This window comes from Sceloporus occidentalis, unplaced genomic scaffold (genome assembly GCF_023333645.1).
Source record: "Sceloporus occidentalis isolate IW3139 unplaced genomic scaffold, rSceOcc1.0.p SCAF_4, whole genome shotgun sequence".
Lineage (NCBI taxonomy): Eukaryota > Metazoa > Chordata > Lepidosauria > Squamata > Phrynosomatidae > Sceloporus > Sceloporus occidentalis.
In genome coordinates, this window is record NW_028316984.1 from 155,930,552 (window position 1) to 155,948,470 (window position 17,919).

General features: G+C 37.8%; 1 protein-coding gene across 4 annotated transcripts in view; it reads right to left on the minus strand.

The window, feature by feature from the left end:
• Nucleotides 1–323: 323 nt before the first annotated feature.
• Nucleotides 324–17,919, minus strand: part of PRKD1 (protein kinase D1) — a 152,277-nt gene continuing 134,681 nt past the window's right edge. For all 4 annotated transcript variants that reach the window (XM_089522048.1, XM_089522049.1, XM_089522047.1 and 1 more), the window contains 6 exons: nucleotides 16,711–16,817; nucleotides 14,597–14,758; nucleotides 12,335–12,433; nucleotides 9,193–9,460; nucleotides 2,003–2,088; nucleotides 324–1,308 (listed from right to left, as the gene is read on the minus strand). In XM_089522048.1, the coding sequence (XP_089378174.1) occupies nucleotides 1,090–1,308; nucleotides 2,003–2,088; nucleotides 9,193–9,460; nucleotides 12,335–12,433; nucleotides 14,597–14,758; nucleotides 16,711–16,817 (941 nt within the window). In that variant the 3' untranslated portion in view covers nucleotides 324–1,089. The remainder of the gene's footprint in view (nucleotides 1,309–2,002; nucleotides 2,089–9,192; nucleotides 9,461–12,334; nucleotides 12,434–14,596; nucleotides 14,759–16,710; nucleotides 16,818–17,919) is intronic.

Below are 17,919 nucleotides of genomic sequence, written 5' to 3' on the forward strand. Positions count from 1 at the left end.
TACTTAACCAGGTATCAAGTTATATAGATGAACTGGATTTATTTCCAAGACGTGTGTTCTTAGCACTGCTATCCAAAACTGCAATTCTAATGTTAATTTTTCATCCACTGTTACTTTTTTTAAATCAGACATTAATGGTATGAACACCACTAACATAATTTAGAATCACTGGACTATATTATTTAAAAATGATTTATATTAGTTAATATTTTTACCAATGCTCTTGATCCAAACTTGGAAATTCTTAAGATTGGTATAAAGTATTTCAACATCAAAACATATCTTTTAAGCAGAATTTTATTCAAAACATACATAAAGGCAACATGATTTTTAGCTTCTAAATGTACATGTTACAGCAGGATATTGTAAGAACAAGGAAATAAACTACCAATAAGGGCTACAATGTACATTACTAAGGCATTTAGGTTTAAAAATTTTGCACCTTCCATGACTGAGTAATATGATTCATTGGCCGGTGCGTTCATTCAAATGCTCATCACAGAGGGGTGTCTGGTCTGCATATGTACAATTCTGTGTCTTTTTTACAATTTCCCCCATGCTTTTTGCATCAATATCACAATATATTGTTCCACAGCAAAACAAAAAAACAGAAATCCCCAACTTTATTGAAAATGTTAAAAGTTGTTCACAGAACAGCAGTAGTAATCTACTCTTCAAGAGTTTGCAAACAAATACAATACCAACTAATAATGAACACAAAAGCAGAGATCTGCCTGGAGATGTTTTGTCTTACAAAATGAGACTTGAGTAAAGGAAACACTTCTCTGAAAAGGCACAGTGGAAATAGGTTTGAATACTCAGCATACAACAGGAATCATCCACAACAACAGGTTGAGTGTTTCTGAGAACTTTTTGTTAATATAACACAGTTGCTCACACAATTTTTTTTAAAAAAAAATGCTTCTGTTGATTTGTCTTGGCAACTCCCATACATCAATGGTGGTAACAGTGTAACAGCTTTGTTCCCATCTGACAGAAAATAATGGCAGTTCTGCAAAGCAAATGTTAAACATGACCGTATGTATTTATTAGTTCCACAGTGTTTTGACAGATTACAAGGGCTGCAATTTAAAGGATACTGACACGCTCACTGAGGGCTTTCAACTCTGCTTCCTCTGGCTCAGGATTTTCACTGCGGTTAGCACTTGAACTGATAAGGTGTGCTGGATACTGCAAGCCATTTTCCCCTGCATACTGTTCCCACCGTGAGTCATCACTCTCATGGGTGATGTAACGTTCTCCTATTTTACACTCAAGCTCACGTAGATCTAGCCAGGTTTGGTAATCCTGCGAGGAGGCAAAATAATATGATCCATATGAAAAGACAATACCTCAAATGCTCATTTCTTTATATTCTAACAAGAGTAAGGCAGATGGTATATGCTACTATCCAAAAATGCAGGTGCATCACCAGTCTTAACTGGTCTAAATCTAAGTGTTAGTCCCAATGAGAATAAATCTAGTGAATCAATTACAGTTTGGTAAGTCAAACCTTATACATGTACCATTAATTCAGCCAGTAAATTTATAAAATAATAAATCTGCAAAAATGCAGGACAAACCAATAAAAGCAATTAAAAATATACAGCAGTAAAGAGCAACTAAGAAGCAGCCAAAAACTTGAAAAATAATGTCTACTTGGGTATCCTAATGATACCAGGAATGGAACCTCAGTCCTTTTGTATGCAGCATATGTACTGCCACTGAGGTACAGCCTCTGCTAGGATCAGGATACTATACATACTCTGGCAGATGTTTGAATGGACATTCAAATGTAACACCTGGCTTCTAATGACTGGCATTCTGAGCACACTTTTCAGCAACTCCTGAACAAGGAATGCATCACTTAGTTTAACCATTACTCTTCGTTGATGTACAGATAACTCTCCTTCAGTTTGGAGTGGGAGTTATAAAAATGCCCATATTTGGTATCTAACTATAAAGACACAGAAGGCAAAAGACATGAAATTTACAGCATTACCTGTAGCCATGGGTGGCTTAATGTCTTGTCCACACTGTAGCGCTTTCTCATTTTCACTTGCAACAAATTATTTATGAGATCAATAGCTAGAGAAAAAAAATAATATTGAAAGACATCACTCTCAAATGCCTGCTTGAATCTCATATAGTAACAAGACAGATGTGGTAACAAAAACTAAACTGCAAAACAAAACTTATCAGTCTCTGTGAAGTCGAAGGCTTTCATGGCCGGCATCCATAGTTTTTTGTGGGTTTTTCAGGCTATGTGGCCATGTTCTAGAAGAACTGTTCTAGAACATGGCCACATCGCCCGAAAAACCCACAAAAAATTATCACTGTTTCCAAAAGTTATGCCAGTTGATGTACCCTGACTTTCTGCCTGTTTTAAGCAAGTCACTATGAGTTCTCACACAAACACATACGTAAAAGTAATAATTTTTTTAAGTTGAAATAAAGATAAAGAAAAACACACAATCATTTTACTACTCCTCTGACATTTCAGATACAGCAATGTACTAGACAGTACTCTTCTTCAGTAGTACCAAAAATACAACTGCAATATTGCTATTCTTTGCTTTGCTTCCTTGTTAGGTAAGATATTTTTTGATTTGTGTATCTGTTTGACAGTGACTATTGTAGAGAGAAAAAAGTATGGTTCCCATGTGTGCGGACATACCTCATCTTTGTTTTAGACCAGTATCTCTAAAGTAACAGGTTTGTTTTCACTGTATATTGCAAATGGTACCCACATATAAAACTCAATGTTTTAATATTTATGCTCATTCACGTACTAGGCTTCATTAAACAAATGCTTCAACTTCCAAGCCAATTCTACAATACAGTAGGGTGCAAGGAAAACTACAGTTGAGGGGGGAGATGGCATGAAAAACAGTAACTGCTTCCATATGTTCCTTGGATTAAGAGACCAGTATGTGTTCATATTGTTGTTGTGTGCCTTCAAGTTGTTTCCAGCTTATGGCGATCCTGAGGCAAACATATCTTGGGGTTTTCTTGGGAAGATTTAGTCAGAGGAACTTTGCCATTGCTTCCTTTGAAGGTGAGAGCATGTGACTTACCCAACATCACCCAGTGAGTTTCATGACTGAGCAGGGAATCAAACCATGATCTCCAGAGTGGTACTCTAACACTCAAACCACTACTTCACACTTGCTACAATATGTATGGGTTGTTTTTTTTTTTGGGGGGGGAAGGGTATCTCATCAGACATCCAAGCTCAACACATCAATGTAGGGACTACCTTGGGTGAAGAATGCCACAGTCCATCTGGTAGTGCAGCCTTGTTCCTCAGGTAGTATGCGATTCTCCTACACATAACATAAGGATTGGGCCCACCACATTACAGACTGCAGCTGTGGGTGGTACCATGTTACAAACATGGGGGCTATTTATTTCCCAGAAGCCAACAGTTTCCCTGATCTCTGGAATGGAGTAGGATGGCCAGCCAACCAACCAACCAACCAGAGGCACCCTGGTTAGCTAGTAGGAAGCTCAAGAGCAAAGTGAGATTTCTCTCAGGTCCACTCCTGGCACATATAAGCAGCTTTCTAAATCATACCAACATTCAGACAGCTTCAGTCATTGCTCCTACCAACCCTCCCTCAGTTCGTGTTTGTAGTTCAACACTGCTAATATAGAGTGTAACAAATTTGGATAGGTTTGGCATAGATATTCAGATCACTTCAACAGGGGCCATTTGTCATTCATATCCAGTACGGGAATTCTTCTTAGGGACCTTGGATGTGTATTATACTTCCTGTTGTACACCGCTTTGATCTAATTTGGAAAAGTGGTATATATTATTATTATTATTATTACACCCAGCTCAGGAGGCAGATGGCTCTGTCTCATTCCTAGGTGGCAGTGAAACCACACAGTAGCTTCTGCCCAAGCAGATTACAACAGTACCCATCCCACAGGCTTGTTGAATAGATTTTCCCTGGCTGGAGGTCAGGTCAACCAATGAATGGATTAATCCTATCTGATGCTGTGAACCAATTCTATTCTGCTACAAGCAATATAGTTGGTTTCTATTCCAATGTAGTTAGTGCTCATTCTTACTAAACAGTAAGACCTACATTTGATGTTCTGTCCACAAAGAGGCTGAGATAAACACAAAACAAATGCTTTTATCCATATATATTATCCAGACAGGTTCTGCAGTAAGTGTAATCTGTCATTTGAAATATGTTTGTGTCTAATCTCAATATCACAACATGTAGTCCCTTATGGACAGAGAATTCAAGTATTCCTCACTTCAAATCTTTTAAAAAATAATAATTTAGTTGAGGACATAGTTGTTAAAAGGCACATAAACTATGTGATAGCAGCTCTTTCAGATTTCCCCGTGCTGTTTCTTTCTGTCCTGAGTCAAGCAGATAGAGTCCTTGGTGATTGATTGATTAATTCATGTTCGTTTAACAGTCCCTCTCCCACCCATGTGCTTTGGCTGTCTCGGGGACGAAGGCAGAAACACTGAAGCCTCATATTGACTGCTGCTTCCTTCTTGCCACTCACATACACACACTGAAGGAGCCTCTAAGTTTTACACTCAACTTATCCATAGGTCATGTCAAAATCCATCATTTTGCCCCCCAAAACTTGCCCACAATTTATACATGAGATTGACTATATACGGTAGATTAAATTATTCAGAAAAAATGAGTGATGGCCCATTACTAAAGGGCACAAGCCATTCTTTGTCACACCCCTGAAATTTCTTCTTTCACCCCTTGTAGGCACCCCAGGTTGGGAACCCCTGGTCTAAAAATTTTTCCTTCCAGTAGGTTATAAGAGGAACTGTTATTTAACATTAAGACCTGAAGGTTGCTAGTTTCTTTCTGTGTCTTCTCTGAGACTGTAACCTATGGGAAGTGTCTGTCTTGTTCTAACATCTCTCAGGGGCTATGCAGACTGCCCCATTTATGGTGAGATCAGAGATGTGGCAGCCATACACTGCGGCCCCGATCTGGCCTTTGCAAGGTGCAAAAAGGATTTTATGCACTGCAAAGGACACAATAGGCATGGTGCCATAGTTTTATGGTGCTCCTTTGCCGCTGCGTCATGTGGACACAGCACCAGAGGAGCACTGTGATGCTGTGTGCTGTGTGCTGTGGCATGCAGCATCACGCCAGCCTGAAAGCAGAGCCGAGGCATGCATCATATGGACACTCTACTCCCAGGCCAGCTTTTCTTGCTAGTCTGCACAACCACTCAGATTGTGAATATATTGGCATGATTTGGTTTGTGTCTTATCAATTGTATATAAGTCACCTTTTTCAGCTAAAGAAGAGAATGAAAATGCTAAATATATAAACACCTGAACACAAATAATTTGTTAATGTCAAGTATTCACTGAATACACTAAGTGTTATTGTATTTTATCCTACCTGTTCATTAGCCATATAGGCCAGATGTGTATTATGTAGCTGGCAGCAGTTTCTGAGGAACGTGAGGCAGAGGTCACATGCAGCCTTACTTCCTCATTCTTTAATGGTGAGGCCTGAACCCAGAACTTTTGCATGTAAATTATGTTTTTCTCTTAGAGAATTATGAGCCCTCTAATTCATGCATTCTCATGCATTTCTAGGGAAACCAAATAAGTGTGCTGCTCTCAGTTAACCCACAAAGTAGCATTTAATATGGTAAGAAAGATTAGTATGAACCTGACAAGTGGTTGCACATCATAAATTTAGGGAATAAGAAGGGCATCAATTGATATTATTGTACAAGGGTATAACCTATGTTTACAAAATTAAAATCACTGGTATTTTCTTCTGTTATCTTATATTCCAAATTACTTAGAAAAATATTCTAAGAATGAAGGTAGGATCAAAAACATAACCAGCTGTAAGGCTGGGCAGGCACAAGGAACTTTTAAAGTTACAGTTTTTTTCATATATAATCACATAAGTAACATGCCTTGAGTGTCAACCAATTTTCTTGCTAGATGCTTTGATGGGCTAGAAAAGCCTTGAGCAGAATACTGCTTTTCAAAATAATAAGGCCAAGTTAAAGCCTTTACATCAATATGCAATTCTTTTAATTGGCAATCATACATTCTGTTCTCCACATTTTAATGAGAAATATTGCCTACATTAAAGAGGTGAAACAGAAACTCTCACTATGAAATGCAAGGCAGGAATCAAATGAATAGACCTTGGTGCTAATTTTCAAAGCTCCCTCTCCAGCAATAATATATTTTCCCTTTGCTTTTGGTATTGTGATTAGGTAAATCATTACTTCTTTCTGAATGGCAAAGAAACAGGCACATTGCAAAATCACTGGATTAACCGTCTTTCTCTGAAGTTGTACACAAATATATAGGTTGTAGCTGCACGTAGCTATGTATAGGTACATAGGTTGTAGCTGCACATAGGTTCAAAGCTGGCACTGGAACAAGAAGTAAAATAATTTTCAAATTCTGATATATGTTGGGCTATTATAGTGCAGAGGTTTGTGTGCTGGATTCCTTGCTTGATCATCAAAACCAAGGCACACCCTCTCAGGGATGGCAATGGTAACCCCCCTCTGTTGAAAGCTGCCAAGAAAACCCTATGATAAGTTTGCCTTAGGGCCACCATAAGCCAATAATGCCTTAGAGGCACACAACATCATCATAATCAACAACAACATTCTATATTTACATTAAAGATGCAATTGGCATGTTATATCATGTTAGATCAGGCTTAGTGTCTGTAAACAATAGGAAATTATATAATTGTGCATCCTGGATATTTATACAATATGGGTGAAATGAAACTAGTGTGAATGTCTCTGTAATAAAGACATTGGAGTAACACAAATTCTATTGTTTCTATATAACCAGACTTACAGGGGCATTGTTTCTCTAAATAAGGGATCTTCCTATATCAGCTTTCAAGAACAGCTGAAGGAGAGAATGGCATCTTGCTAGAGTAAAGACTCTCCACTGATTAGATACTTCTAGATTAGTTAAATATGCCATGGAGAGGTGAAGTTATAGTCACTAACTATAAAAGCTGGAGACCAAACAAGATCCAATTGACATTTTCAAAACAGGGATTAAACAGTTTTGTCCCCAAAAGACAATATTCTATTTTGAATTGGAAATATGATGGGAAGGAGGTCCAATGGTTTCACATGCTCCCTCTCTCATATATGGTTTTTAGGTCACACAATTCTCACCTCAGGCTTGATCCTCCTTCCCCTGCTGGAAGAATGAAACTTCCTTCCTACCTGAATGTTCTCTGAACTGTTACAAAAAATAACATAAAATACATCTTTCATTGCTAGAAACATGCACAATCTCTCCCATGTTCCATGTCTTAAGAAGATTTATAAAGTTTTGTATCCCCACCAAACATTAAAATATCCCATACTATACTACTTTAGTACTGGAAGGTAGGGTGTGTGTGTGTGTGTGTGTGTGTGTGAGAGAGAGAGAGAGAGAGAGAGAGAGAGAGAAACAGAGACAGACAGAGAGAGATGACGAGAGAGGGGGCACCATTGTAGTATAGTGGTTTGAGCATGGATTTGGAGTGCATCTATCTATAGGGTGAACCAGATGGGTCAAAAGGAATGGCCAGAGCCTGTTTTGGCCACAATTAGCTCAGGACCATGACAATTGCACAGCCTGCTCTCAAAATGAGCTGCTACTACAGTCCCGAATGGGCTGCCGGCAGGAGAAGATTTAATCTGCTCCTGAAAAGGCTGGCTTTTGCTGCCTTGGCGTGCCCTCGGCATGGCTTCTGGTCACTTTGGGAGTGTATTTCATCTAAATGCCATGCTGCCTAAGTGGCTGGAAGCCTCATTATTTGGCCCATCTGTTTCAGGCCTATATTGTAGAAATAACACAGCTTGACACCAGTTTATGTGTTGTAGCTCCATCTGCCAAAAAATGCTGATGCCTCACAAAACTACAAATCCCAGGAATCTGTAGGATGGAACCATGGCATTAAAGTTATGTTAAAACTGCATTATTTCTACACTGTAGATGCACTTAGGACTGTGGGAAACTAAGCTCAAATCCCCTCTTGGTCAGTTAAATTCAGTGGTTGACCTTAGACAGTCTACACTCTTAACCTCAGAGGAAGGCAAAGGCAAACCTTATCTGAAGAAATCTTGCCAAGAAAACCTCACGATAGGTTTCCTTTGTTGTTGCCCAAAGTCAGAAATGACTTGAAGGCACACAACAGTTGAAAGATGTGTACACAATTCAAGTCTAGTCCTGCACAACTATGAAAATGTACACTGTTCTATTGGATTGTGAGAGTTTATCTATTTTCTGGTGAGATTGGTCAGTTTTTGGGGGGTGGCAGCAGTAGTTCAGGCCATCCTCCTAGATTATGGTGCATCATATATAGTTACAGAAGCCTAGTATGATGAGGAAAATCTATGAAGGCTGATGTTCATTTGGCTAGCTGGGTGCAGCTAGACATCTAGGAAACCTGGTGCTCTAATTTGGGGAGGACGCAAGAATGTCTCCATCATTCCCTTAATCAAACCAAAATGACAGAACCACCTTGTGTACACATGTCCTGTACAACATCCAATACTAGATTTGTTATGATGAAGATAAATATATGTATAGACAGCATAAGAACTGCTAAGTATATACACAAACAACACTTCGTTATTTTCTTTCCAAATGGTGACCTACTGCTGGGTTTTGGAAATCATTTGCAGGGGCATTCTTGAAATACCAGCAGGCTAATGCAGGATGCCAAACCATGTCCTGAAGTGGAACAGTGCTCTCTTTTTGAGTGTATCTGTGTGTATGTATCTGGGAGAGGGACAAGGAGGGGAAATCCTGCCACATAATATTGAAAGGCAGACCATAAGGATATGTTCTTAGAATTTTGACTGAAAACTTTAAAACTTCCTCTAATTCATCCCCCTTCACCCACCCTTCTGCAAGACAAATGAGCCTATGGAAGTACAAGAAGGGAACTCTGGCATACTTTGTTCTACTACTTATTTGGCAGGATTGTTTTCTGGCTTCTCTTTTAAAGCTAGCTGTTTAATCTTACCTTTTATCTATTTAAAGATATGTGATATTTTTTGTAGAGGGTGAGGGAGGGAGGTTTGAAGTGTTTACTGCTTCAGGCAGCCCTCACTGAAATCTAGAGGGATATAAATATTTTCATTTTCGTGTGTGTGTGTGTAAACTAGATTTTTTAAACAAAGTAATACCTTCATGGGAGATTTCCTTCCAGGGGTTGGGTGGGTACATAAAAGCAGCATTCTGGATTTGATCATGAATGTCTTCATCTTCATTGAATGGAAATGTACCACTTAGGCTGACATAGATAATGACCCCCACGGACCACATATCTAATGACCTATTGTACCCTTTGTTTCTCAGGACTTCAGGAGCAAGGTAGGCTGGTGTACCCACAACCGAACGTCTGAACGATTTCTCACCAATGATTCGGGCAAAACCAAAATCACAAAGCTTCACCTGTCAGCACAGAAGTCAATGATACAAACTTGTTAAAATTCAAACGTATATTTATTTATTCATTTATTTGTACTTTGAGGTACACACATCATCCATATATATGCAAATAACTTGTTAATATGTTGAAAGGTAAGTAGAGATTAGATACAGGTCTTCATTTTTGTTAACACTGTGTAATATTGCACAGCCAATAGGACATACTCCAGTATTCTCCTTTTACAATGTTGACTGCATGGGCAGCTTTTCTACATGTGCTCTTCTACATGTGACATGTAATAACCTTTCTACAGTGCTCTTCTGTCAAGCCCGATTATAAGTATTATAAATGCAACACCATTAATACATTTTACAGCATAGGCAAACAACAACAACAACAACAACACACGTTTGATCTTCCAAGACTGGGGTCAGAATGAGAAGACAAATATTTAGGTAAATGAATTTTCATATGGGATATAATAAAAGCAAGGGCATACTTTATTTATTTAATTAATTTCTATCCACCTTTCTCCCCGAAGGGACCCATAGTGGCTCACAATAACAATTTTAAAAACATATTGCAATAAAACAATTAAAACATCAGCTAAAAACAATATAAAATTACAAATATTAAAATCACGATACAGTGCGCCTGCATCAAATGCAGCCGCAATGGGAGAAGGGGCGACACATCCCATAGGGAATAATGGGGTGCGCTTCGATGGTGCGCGTGTGCTGCTGTGCCGCTGTGCTGCCATGTGCACAAGCCCCATTCATTTAAATGGGGCTCGAGCATAGGCAGAATTCCCTTTACGCGGGGGAGTCCGAAACAGATCCCCCGCATAAAGAAAAATCACAATACCCATCCCATATAAAACCCATCCTATAACTACATATTAACAGACTGCCCGAACAGGGCCAGTGTTACTTGCCGACAAAAGATCAGCAAGAAGGGGGGCAGCCTTGCTTCTCATGGAAGAGCATTACAGAGGGAAGGACCAGCCACCAAGAAGGCTCTGTCTCGTGTCCTCACCAGGCAAGTCTGTGATGGTGGAGGGACTGAGAGAAAGCCCTCCCCGGAAGATCTTAGGGCTCTAGCAGGTTTGTATGGGGAGATACAGTCTCTCATATCATCTGGACCTAAGCCATGTAGGGCTTTATAAGTCATAACCAGCACTTTGAATTGTGCCCAGAAACGTACTGGTAGCCAGTGAAGCTGTTTCCAGCAGCAGCATTTTGCACATGCTGAAGTTTTCAAACAGTTTCCAAAGGCAGCCCCAAGTAGAGTGCAGTAATCCAAATGTCTCAAGGAATGGGCGTAGCTGGCGCATAAGTTTTAACTGTGCAAATGCACTCATGGCCACTGCTGAAACCAGCTGGGAGGTCACCACTCACTCCAGAACCTTGCTGAAGGATCGAATATTAGAGACTGACTGATAGTTATGCAAGATGGTGGATAAGAAATCTAGGGAGGTCTTTTTCAGTAATGGCCTCACCACAGCCTCCTTTAGGCAGGATGGAAATCTACTTTGCTATAGCAAAGCTTCACCACTCCCTTTTCCCACTTGGCCAGCCTCCCTCTAGCTGCTTTGAGGAGCCAGGAAGGACAAGGACCCAGTATGCACGTAGTAGTCCTCACTTCCCCAAGGATCTTGTCCACATCATCAGGCTGCACAGATCAAAACTTATCCAATAAAACAGGACAAGCAGGTGCCAAGATTACATCCACTGGACCTGTGTCAACTACAACATCCATACATTATGTTTCCCATAAATATAAGCACGGCTTCCTGACAAGTCTGAAATATCAATGACAGATGTACTGAATCTCACACTGGTTTAGTTGATTGTCTTGCCTCTTCCTCAATGGTAAAAGGGAGTATCAGTCTTGTTTACTTTTTTTTAAGTACAGCATATATATTTTCTCTTTTGATGTTTGTTCCTTGCTTTTTAAAGAAGTACACATATCCCACCTCCTAAGCTTATTTTAGAAATGTTTTTAAAATGCTTGAAAGAGAGGAAAGGCAATGGCTCTACCATCATACCACAGGAAGCTAGCTAATTGCCATTGTGATGGCTAGCTTTGGATGGAAATAAGAAAAAGCATGTTTCCCCTGAGCCTGATCCTTACTGTGACAAGTATGCTGGCCCACCATTCAAATTAGGCACATCTGAAAGCACCCACAGACTTCTCTAAAGCCTTTTTCATGTCATATTTGGGTGTGTTTTTGTTATGCTGTGGAGGGAGAAGATAAGCTATTGTTCTCTTCATTTTGATTAAAGGAAGATATTTGAAATTTGGTAGCCCAATGAAGATATTGACTGATTAATATGACCATGATGGATGAGAGGGGGTTATTCATTTGCAGGTTCACAGAAAATATGTGCATCTGATGAGCAAGGTGGAAAGATATGGAATCTGATATACAGTTTGCTCTGTATACCGTTTTAGAGTAAAGGCAAGAATTTAGAATACTGGCAAGATGTATAAATTTGCCCATTACCATTTTACAGGTACACAAGAAAGGGGACAGATGGCTGTTGGAAAATAGGAAGGGTTTTTTGGGATGGTAAGCATCTAAGAAAAGCCGAGTTTTTAACTTATTAAAGGAAGATGGTTTATCATTGAACAATTTGCTGAGAAACCAACTCCAATTAAATTTCTATTAATAATAAATAATAATAAATAAAACTTTAATTTATATCCCGCTTTTTGTTACCACAATCAAAGCAGTGTACAACCTTTAAAAATACAATATATACAACCCCCCCCCCCTTTAAAAGGGATTAAACAATTCTATCCAAAGGGAAATGACACAAAACAAATTTTAGTAATTGTAATCTGCTTTATTAGAGCTGACTTTCCCCAAAACACAATGAGTTATTTTTACTTACTTGTGGAAAAGGATCAGCTGATGCCAGCAATACGTTTTCTGGTTTGAGATCACAATGAACAATGTTTTTAAAATGAAGATGTCTCAAAGCAACAAGGATCTGAAAAGAAAGAAATCAGCTGTTAGGTAACATTAATTTTTTCAGTACAAATATTTGTTTTAATTTGTTTTATGGATATGAGATGAAACAACAGCAAGCACAAAGACAATTTAATTCAAGTGATTTAAATGCTTTTACTATATGATCCTATTCCATGGATCATACAGAGATATTAAAAAAGCATTTAATACTTAAACTAATAATAATAATAATAATAATAATAATAATTTGTTTTATTTATATACCGCTATTCCAAAGATCATAGCGGTGAACAGCAAGTAAGCTAATTAGCAAGTAAGCTACTCCCAATTAGTAGCACACTCCTACTGTCATGACTAATATTAATACAATTTTTAAACTATGTATAAATATCTACTTACAGATGCTCATTGCTCTACTGGTTAAGAGAACCGCATTTCATCAGCCACCAATACAAAGTGTGATAATCTTTCCAAGGCCTGACTTCAGAAAACTCATTTAGGGAAGTGGGGGGAAGGGACAAAGAACATTTTTGGGAAAGCAAACTTTTAACTCATGCTGTATAAAATTTTAGGTATGTGCTGGAAAGCAAAGCAGGGAGGTGGGGAGGAAGTGGGATTTAGGGGTAGCCTATGATATTACTCAGGCACCTGTGAATTGGGATACAGAAGAATGCTACCTATAATGTGAATGACAGGCTCCTTAATTTTAAAAAGTCTTTCCATACCAAGTATTCAGAAAATATTATCCGTACCAAATATATATGTATGACATATACAAACTGCATTGCATATACAAACTCCAATTCATTGTTAATTACTGTCAAGTTAGCTGCACCTTGTAGCAACCTTTTGGATGCAAACCTCCAAGACATGTTGTCATCAACAGGGCTATGAGCTGCTCATGACCTGCAACACAGGGTTGTGGCTTCCTTCCTATTTCCTTATTGACTCCCATTTTACCAAACATGGTCATCTTTTTTTTAATTAGTCATGTCACCTCATACACTAGTCTCAGAGCTTTTCCTCACAATCCCCGTTCTTGCCACAATCGAACTTGTAAATGAAAATGGAATTGTACCTCTTTGTGTAATAGCCTTTACTGCACGTCTTTGCAATCATGTGACTGGGGCTGCTACTGTCTTTGCACATTCTTCCCAATCCCCCCTTAATCTGCTCTACCCATCATGCTTTTTGGATTTTTAAAATTTATTTTGATTTATTTTGATTTTTACTTTTTTGTATAGTTCTGGAGCTCTGCTACTGAAATTTAAGTTTTGTTAGCCAACTTGAGTCTCTTTACTGGAGGAAAGTGGGATATCAATAAATACATTATTATTATTATTATTATTATCATCATCATCATCATCATCATCATCATTATTATTATTATTATTAAAAAAACTAGAAAAAATTAAGGTAATCAAGCTATTTAGGAATCGCAAGGGGGAGGGGGATACGGGAGAGGAGGGGCACTGACATCACATGACTGTCAATAATGCAATTGCACCAGCAGTGTTGTTTTGTACTTAAGGACTAGCATGATTGCGAGCTCATTGATCGCTTTCCCCCATCAATGAAAAGAGATGCCCAAATTGGACTTGGGGGATACAGCTGCTATGGGTCAAAGGTGTCATTGTGTGATAAAGTATCCACAAAACTGTTTTTCCCCCCAAGTCTAACCACAGTTTAAAAGCCACATGTAGTAATATCTTCAGTTTGGTCATTTTGGCTTCTAGGGATTTCTTGCATTAAGGTACAATCAAGGCAGAGATTATAAACTGGGGCAGTTTTCCAATCTGAAATAGAGGAGACCCACTGAAACAACTACTGAATAATAGTCAACAAATATGTAAATCCCATTAATTAAATGAGTACATTCTAGTGGGGACTAGTTTTGTTCAGACCTTCTCATAACAAAGATGCTACAGAGAAAGATATGGTAAAAAAAAAAAAACCAGCTACAAAGCATAAAACCATCCTAGTAATGGACACTATACTTTTTCTGTATTCTGGAATGTACCCGCTTTCTCATTTTCAGCCCCTGCCAACACACTCCAAAATTTCATTTAGCATGTCATCTGCTAGCTATGTGAAGAGTTTATGTGAAGGTATTTTTAATTTGTAGAAGTGAATCTTGCAGGGAAAGAAATGTAACAGCTGACACCCCTTAATGGGCTCTTACCTGTGTAATTAAAAACTTGGTTATTCGCTCTGGCAACCTTCCCTTTTCACTTGACAAAATCATCTCCAACATGTCTCCATGGAGCTTCTCCATAACAACAAACACTCTTTCTGGTGTTTCAAACATGCATTCCAGATTTACAACCCCCAGGTGATGCAGATTCTGTTATAAAAGATAAACACTATTAGAATGAGATATATTTGTCTAGAACCAGTGTCAAGGTTCAGGAAACTTAGGTTATTCATTTTTTGATTACTTTAACACCAGTGTAGGTATACTAGGATGAAAAATGCAGGCAATAATTTGCTATGCAAAGTGAAGCAGCCAGGACAACACAAACATAGAACCTGTCAAAATTTTGACCAGTCAATACGAACATTCTAAAGCTATATACAAAATAGACACTTAGTCCTAATGAATTCATTCTAAGAGCAACATAACAGAACCATTTCCAAAGGGACATCGGTATGTTGCATTCTACAACAGGCTCATGCTGCATCTTTAACAGGTGTAAGAAAGACAGCATGAGCTTTTGTGGACCACAGTCCACAGTGTCATGGCATAATGGAGGGGTTCTTAGCCTAGCATCCATGACCTGATAGGCTTCCAAAGGACCGTGACACTAGTGCAAAATATGTTTTTTTTTCCTTCAAGAGCTTTTCTGTTTTTTTCCTGTCACTGTGAATCTTAAAACAACAATTTTTATCTTTTCAAGTGTAAATTATAATTTCTTTTATTCCAGATTAGTCCATGCAAAGGAAATCAAATATTTTCAGGTAATTTTTTATTTGCCAAAAATTATAAAAGGATATGGACACAGAGACCAAATCAAGATAATAAAACTGCAGTGTAGAACCAACACACTAAAATGTAATAAAAAGCATATGAGCTAAAACTAAACATAAAATAAAACAAACAAAATGTAATAGGAATTACAGCAGCAAAGATTTAAAAGGCCTGGGAGAACAAAGGAGTCTTAACTAGTGATTGAATAGAAACTGTATTAATGGCATAAACATTTCTGTGAAGAGAATATTCTTTTTAAATAAGTACGGAAAAAACTCATCAAACCTATGCAATAACAGAGCTTTTCTGCAAAATATATGCAAATGCTGAAAGAATATTACAATTCACTGACATCACAAGAAATCATGATGAAGCTCACATTGATTTCATTATTTTGAACAGCTCTCCTACCGCAGATGGAATAAAGTTTAAGCTCATTGAAAAGGAGTTCCCCTCTTCACTCGATAACTCTTTCTCCCTAGTTTTTCCTCTATATTGGAGAACATTTCAAAAGTGAACAGGGGAAGGAATTCACATTCCAATGCAGTAACATAAATCATATCCACCGTTTTCTATTTATTATGTTTATGTACATTTTCCAGGTATAGAGTCCATAGATTTCACCAGATTCTCAAAGAATTATTTGACCTTAAAAAGGTTAAGAATCACTACTATCATAAAGCTGCTGTTCTTAAAGGTGTCATGTTCTTTTTTTGCTGTTTTGAAGGAATAAGTACTGTGTTGTATCTTCATCTTGCTTCCAACTTGTTGGATCCTGGAATCTAAATTTCAAGTCTTGAATACATATTCTTTAAACAACATTTCATTCTTTAAAGTACACTGTACTGGGATCCTATTCAGGGTTGCAGCCAGCCAGGCAATGCCCTCCTGCAGGAAACTCACTTCCAACCTTATATCTAATTTTCTTCTCCCTTCCTCCCTTTCAACTGCAGCCCTAATTCATTCCATAGTTCAAAGGAAATGTGGCTCATGCTTTCTTTTTGCTTCACAAGGAAGTGCAAGTAATAAGATCCTTTAATAACCACTGATTTGCCATCAGAATAATAATTGCTTAGATTATCTAAAAAGTGCATTTACTGCAAAACATGCCAATTAGCAAGTTATTAACACTTTAGTTTCAATTTGTCTGTATTTAAAGCAGATTAGAAATTATTTGAAAAAGACATTACTGGAGAACTTTATTTGGAGATTCAAGGCATAATTAGTTACATAGATTTCAACTGCTGAAACCTGTTCTCAGTAAGTTTTATTGCCCTGCTCTAAATTAAATACACACAGGATATAATTGGTAATTAAATAAAAGATACCTGTAAAATTGCAACCTCATTACGAAGTTGGCTTTCTTGCTTAGTTGGAAATCTCAGTTTGTCAATGATTTTAATTGCTACATCTCTTCCTGTTTTGCGATGTTTTCCTGTATGATGAAAAATATGCCAATTAACATGATCAGCTACGAGAAGCATCACCTTTCTAGAGGCTTAAATTTTTCTGTTATGTTAAAACCTCACTGGCAAGGTCACCTTACAACAGAAGATTATTGTAAGATGTTCAAACTTTTGTTTAATTTCATGGTATTTCTCATGCAGCAAAAAACAGTAGACAAGAATTTTAGAAGAAAAACAACACAAGGACGAAGGTATAAAGCAAGCCTTCCACATATGTTTGCATCCTCTTCCCCTATACACAGGGTAAAAATGTCAGCAAATTGCTTGATAATTATATGTACTCTGACCTATAAATGTGGTATGTAATCCAGACTAGCAGAAACAGCTTTATATTCATAGTGCAGACCACCTTGTGCACACACACAGCCATTAGCAGTTACATCATGGAAAGACAGGGAAGAATTTAAGGCTCACTATTCAAGAAAGCCCAGCTGTGTTACTGTTGAAACACATTAACTAGCCTACACTTAAAGCTGGATACACTTCTTTGGGTCCACCTGTTGACTTCAGATTCTCAGCTTTCAGTTCACTCATGGACCTCTAGTGAGATGCCTCCATTTTGATTCATATTATATGCAAAACCAAAGAAAAAGAAAGCAAGCCAAATATTTTTTTAAAAACTGGCAAGCTATGCTTCCAAAATAAACAAACAAAACCTGCCACATTTTAAAGTCACAACCACAGAGTTTTAGTCTTTTTAAAAACTGATTTTTTTAGCCAAAAGCAGATCAAAACACCATCCAGGAGAGTGCAGCATTTAGATATAATTAATTGGAACTAAAGCTAACTGAGGGTCAAACCAGATGTGGCATTCGTTAAGTGAATGCAATCAACACATTTTGTATAAACAGCAGCTCCAAAGAAATCTGGGGAAACTGGACTTGAGAAAAGGAGAGGTGAAATTCAGTGTTGCCTCTTCCTGCCACAAAAAATATCTCTCTTAACATTTATTTATTTATTATTTGCTTTCCCACCTTTCTCTACATAATGGAATCAAGGAATTGGGGAGAATTATTAGACATTATATAAAAGCTATTTTAAATTATTTATAAAATTAAAACATTAAATATT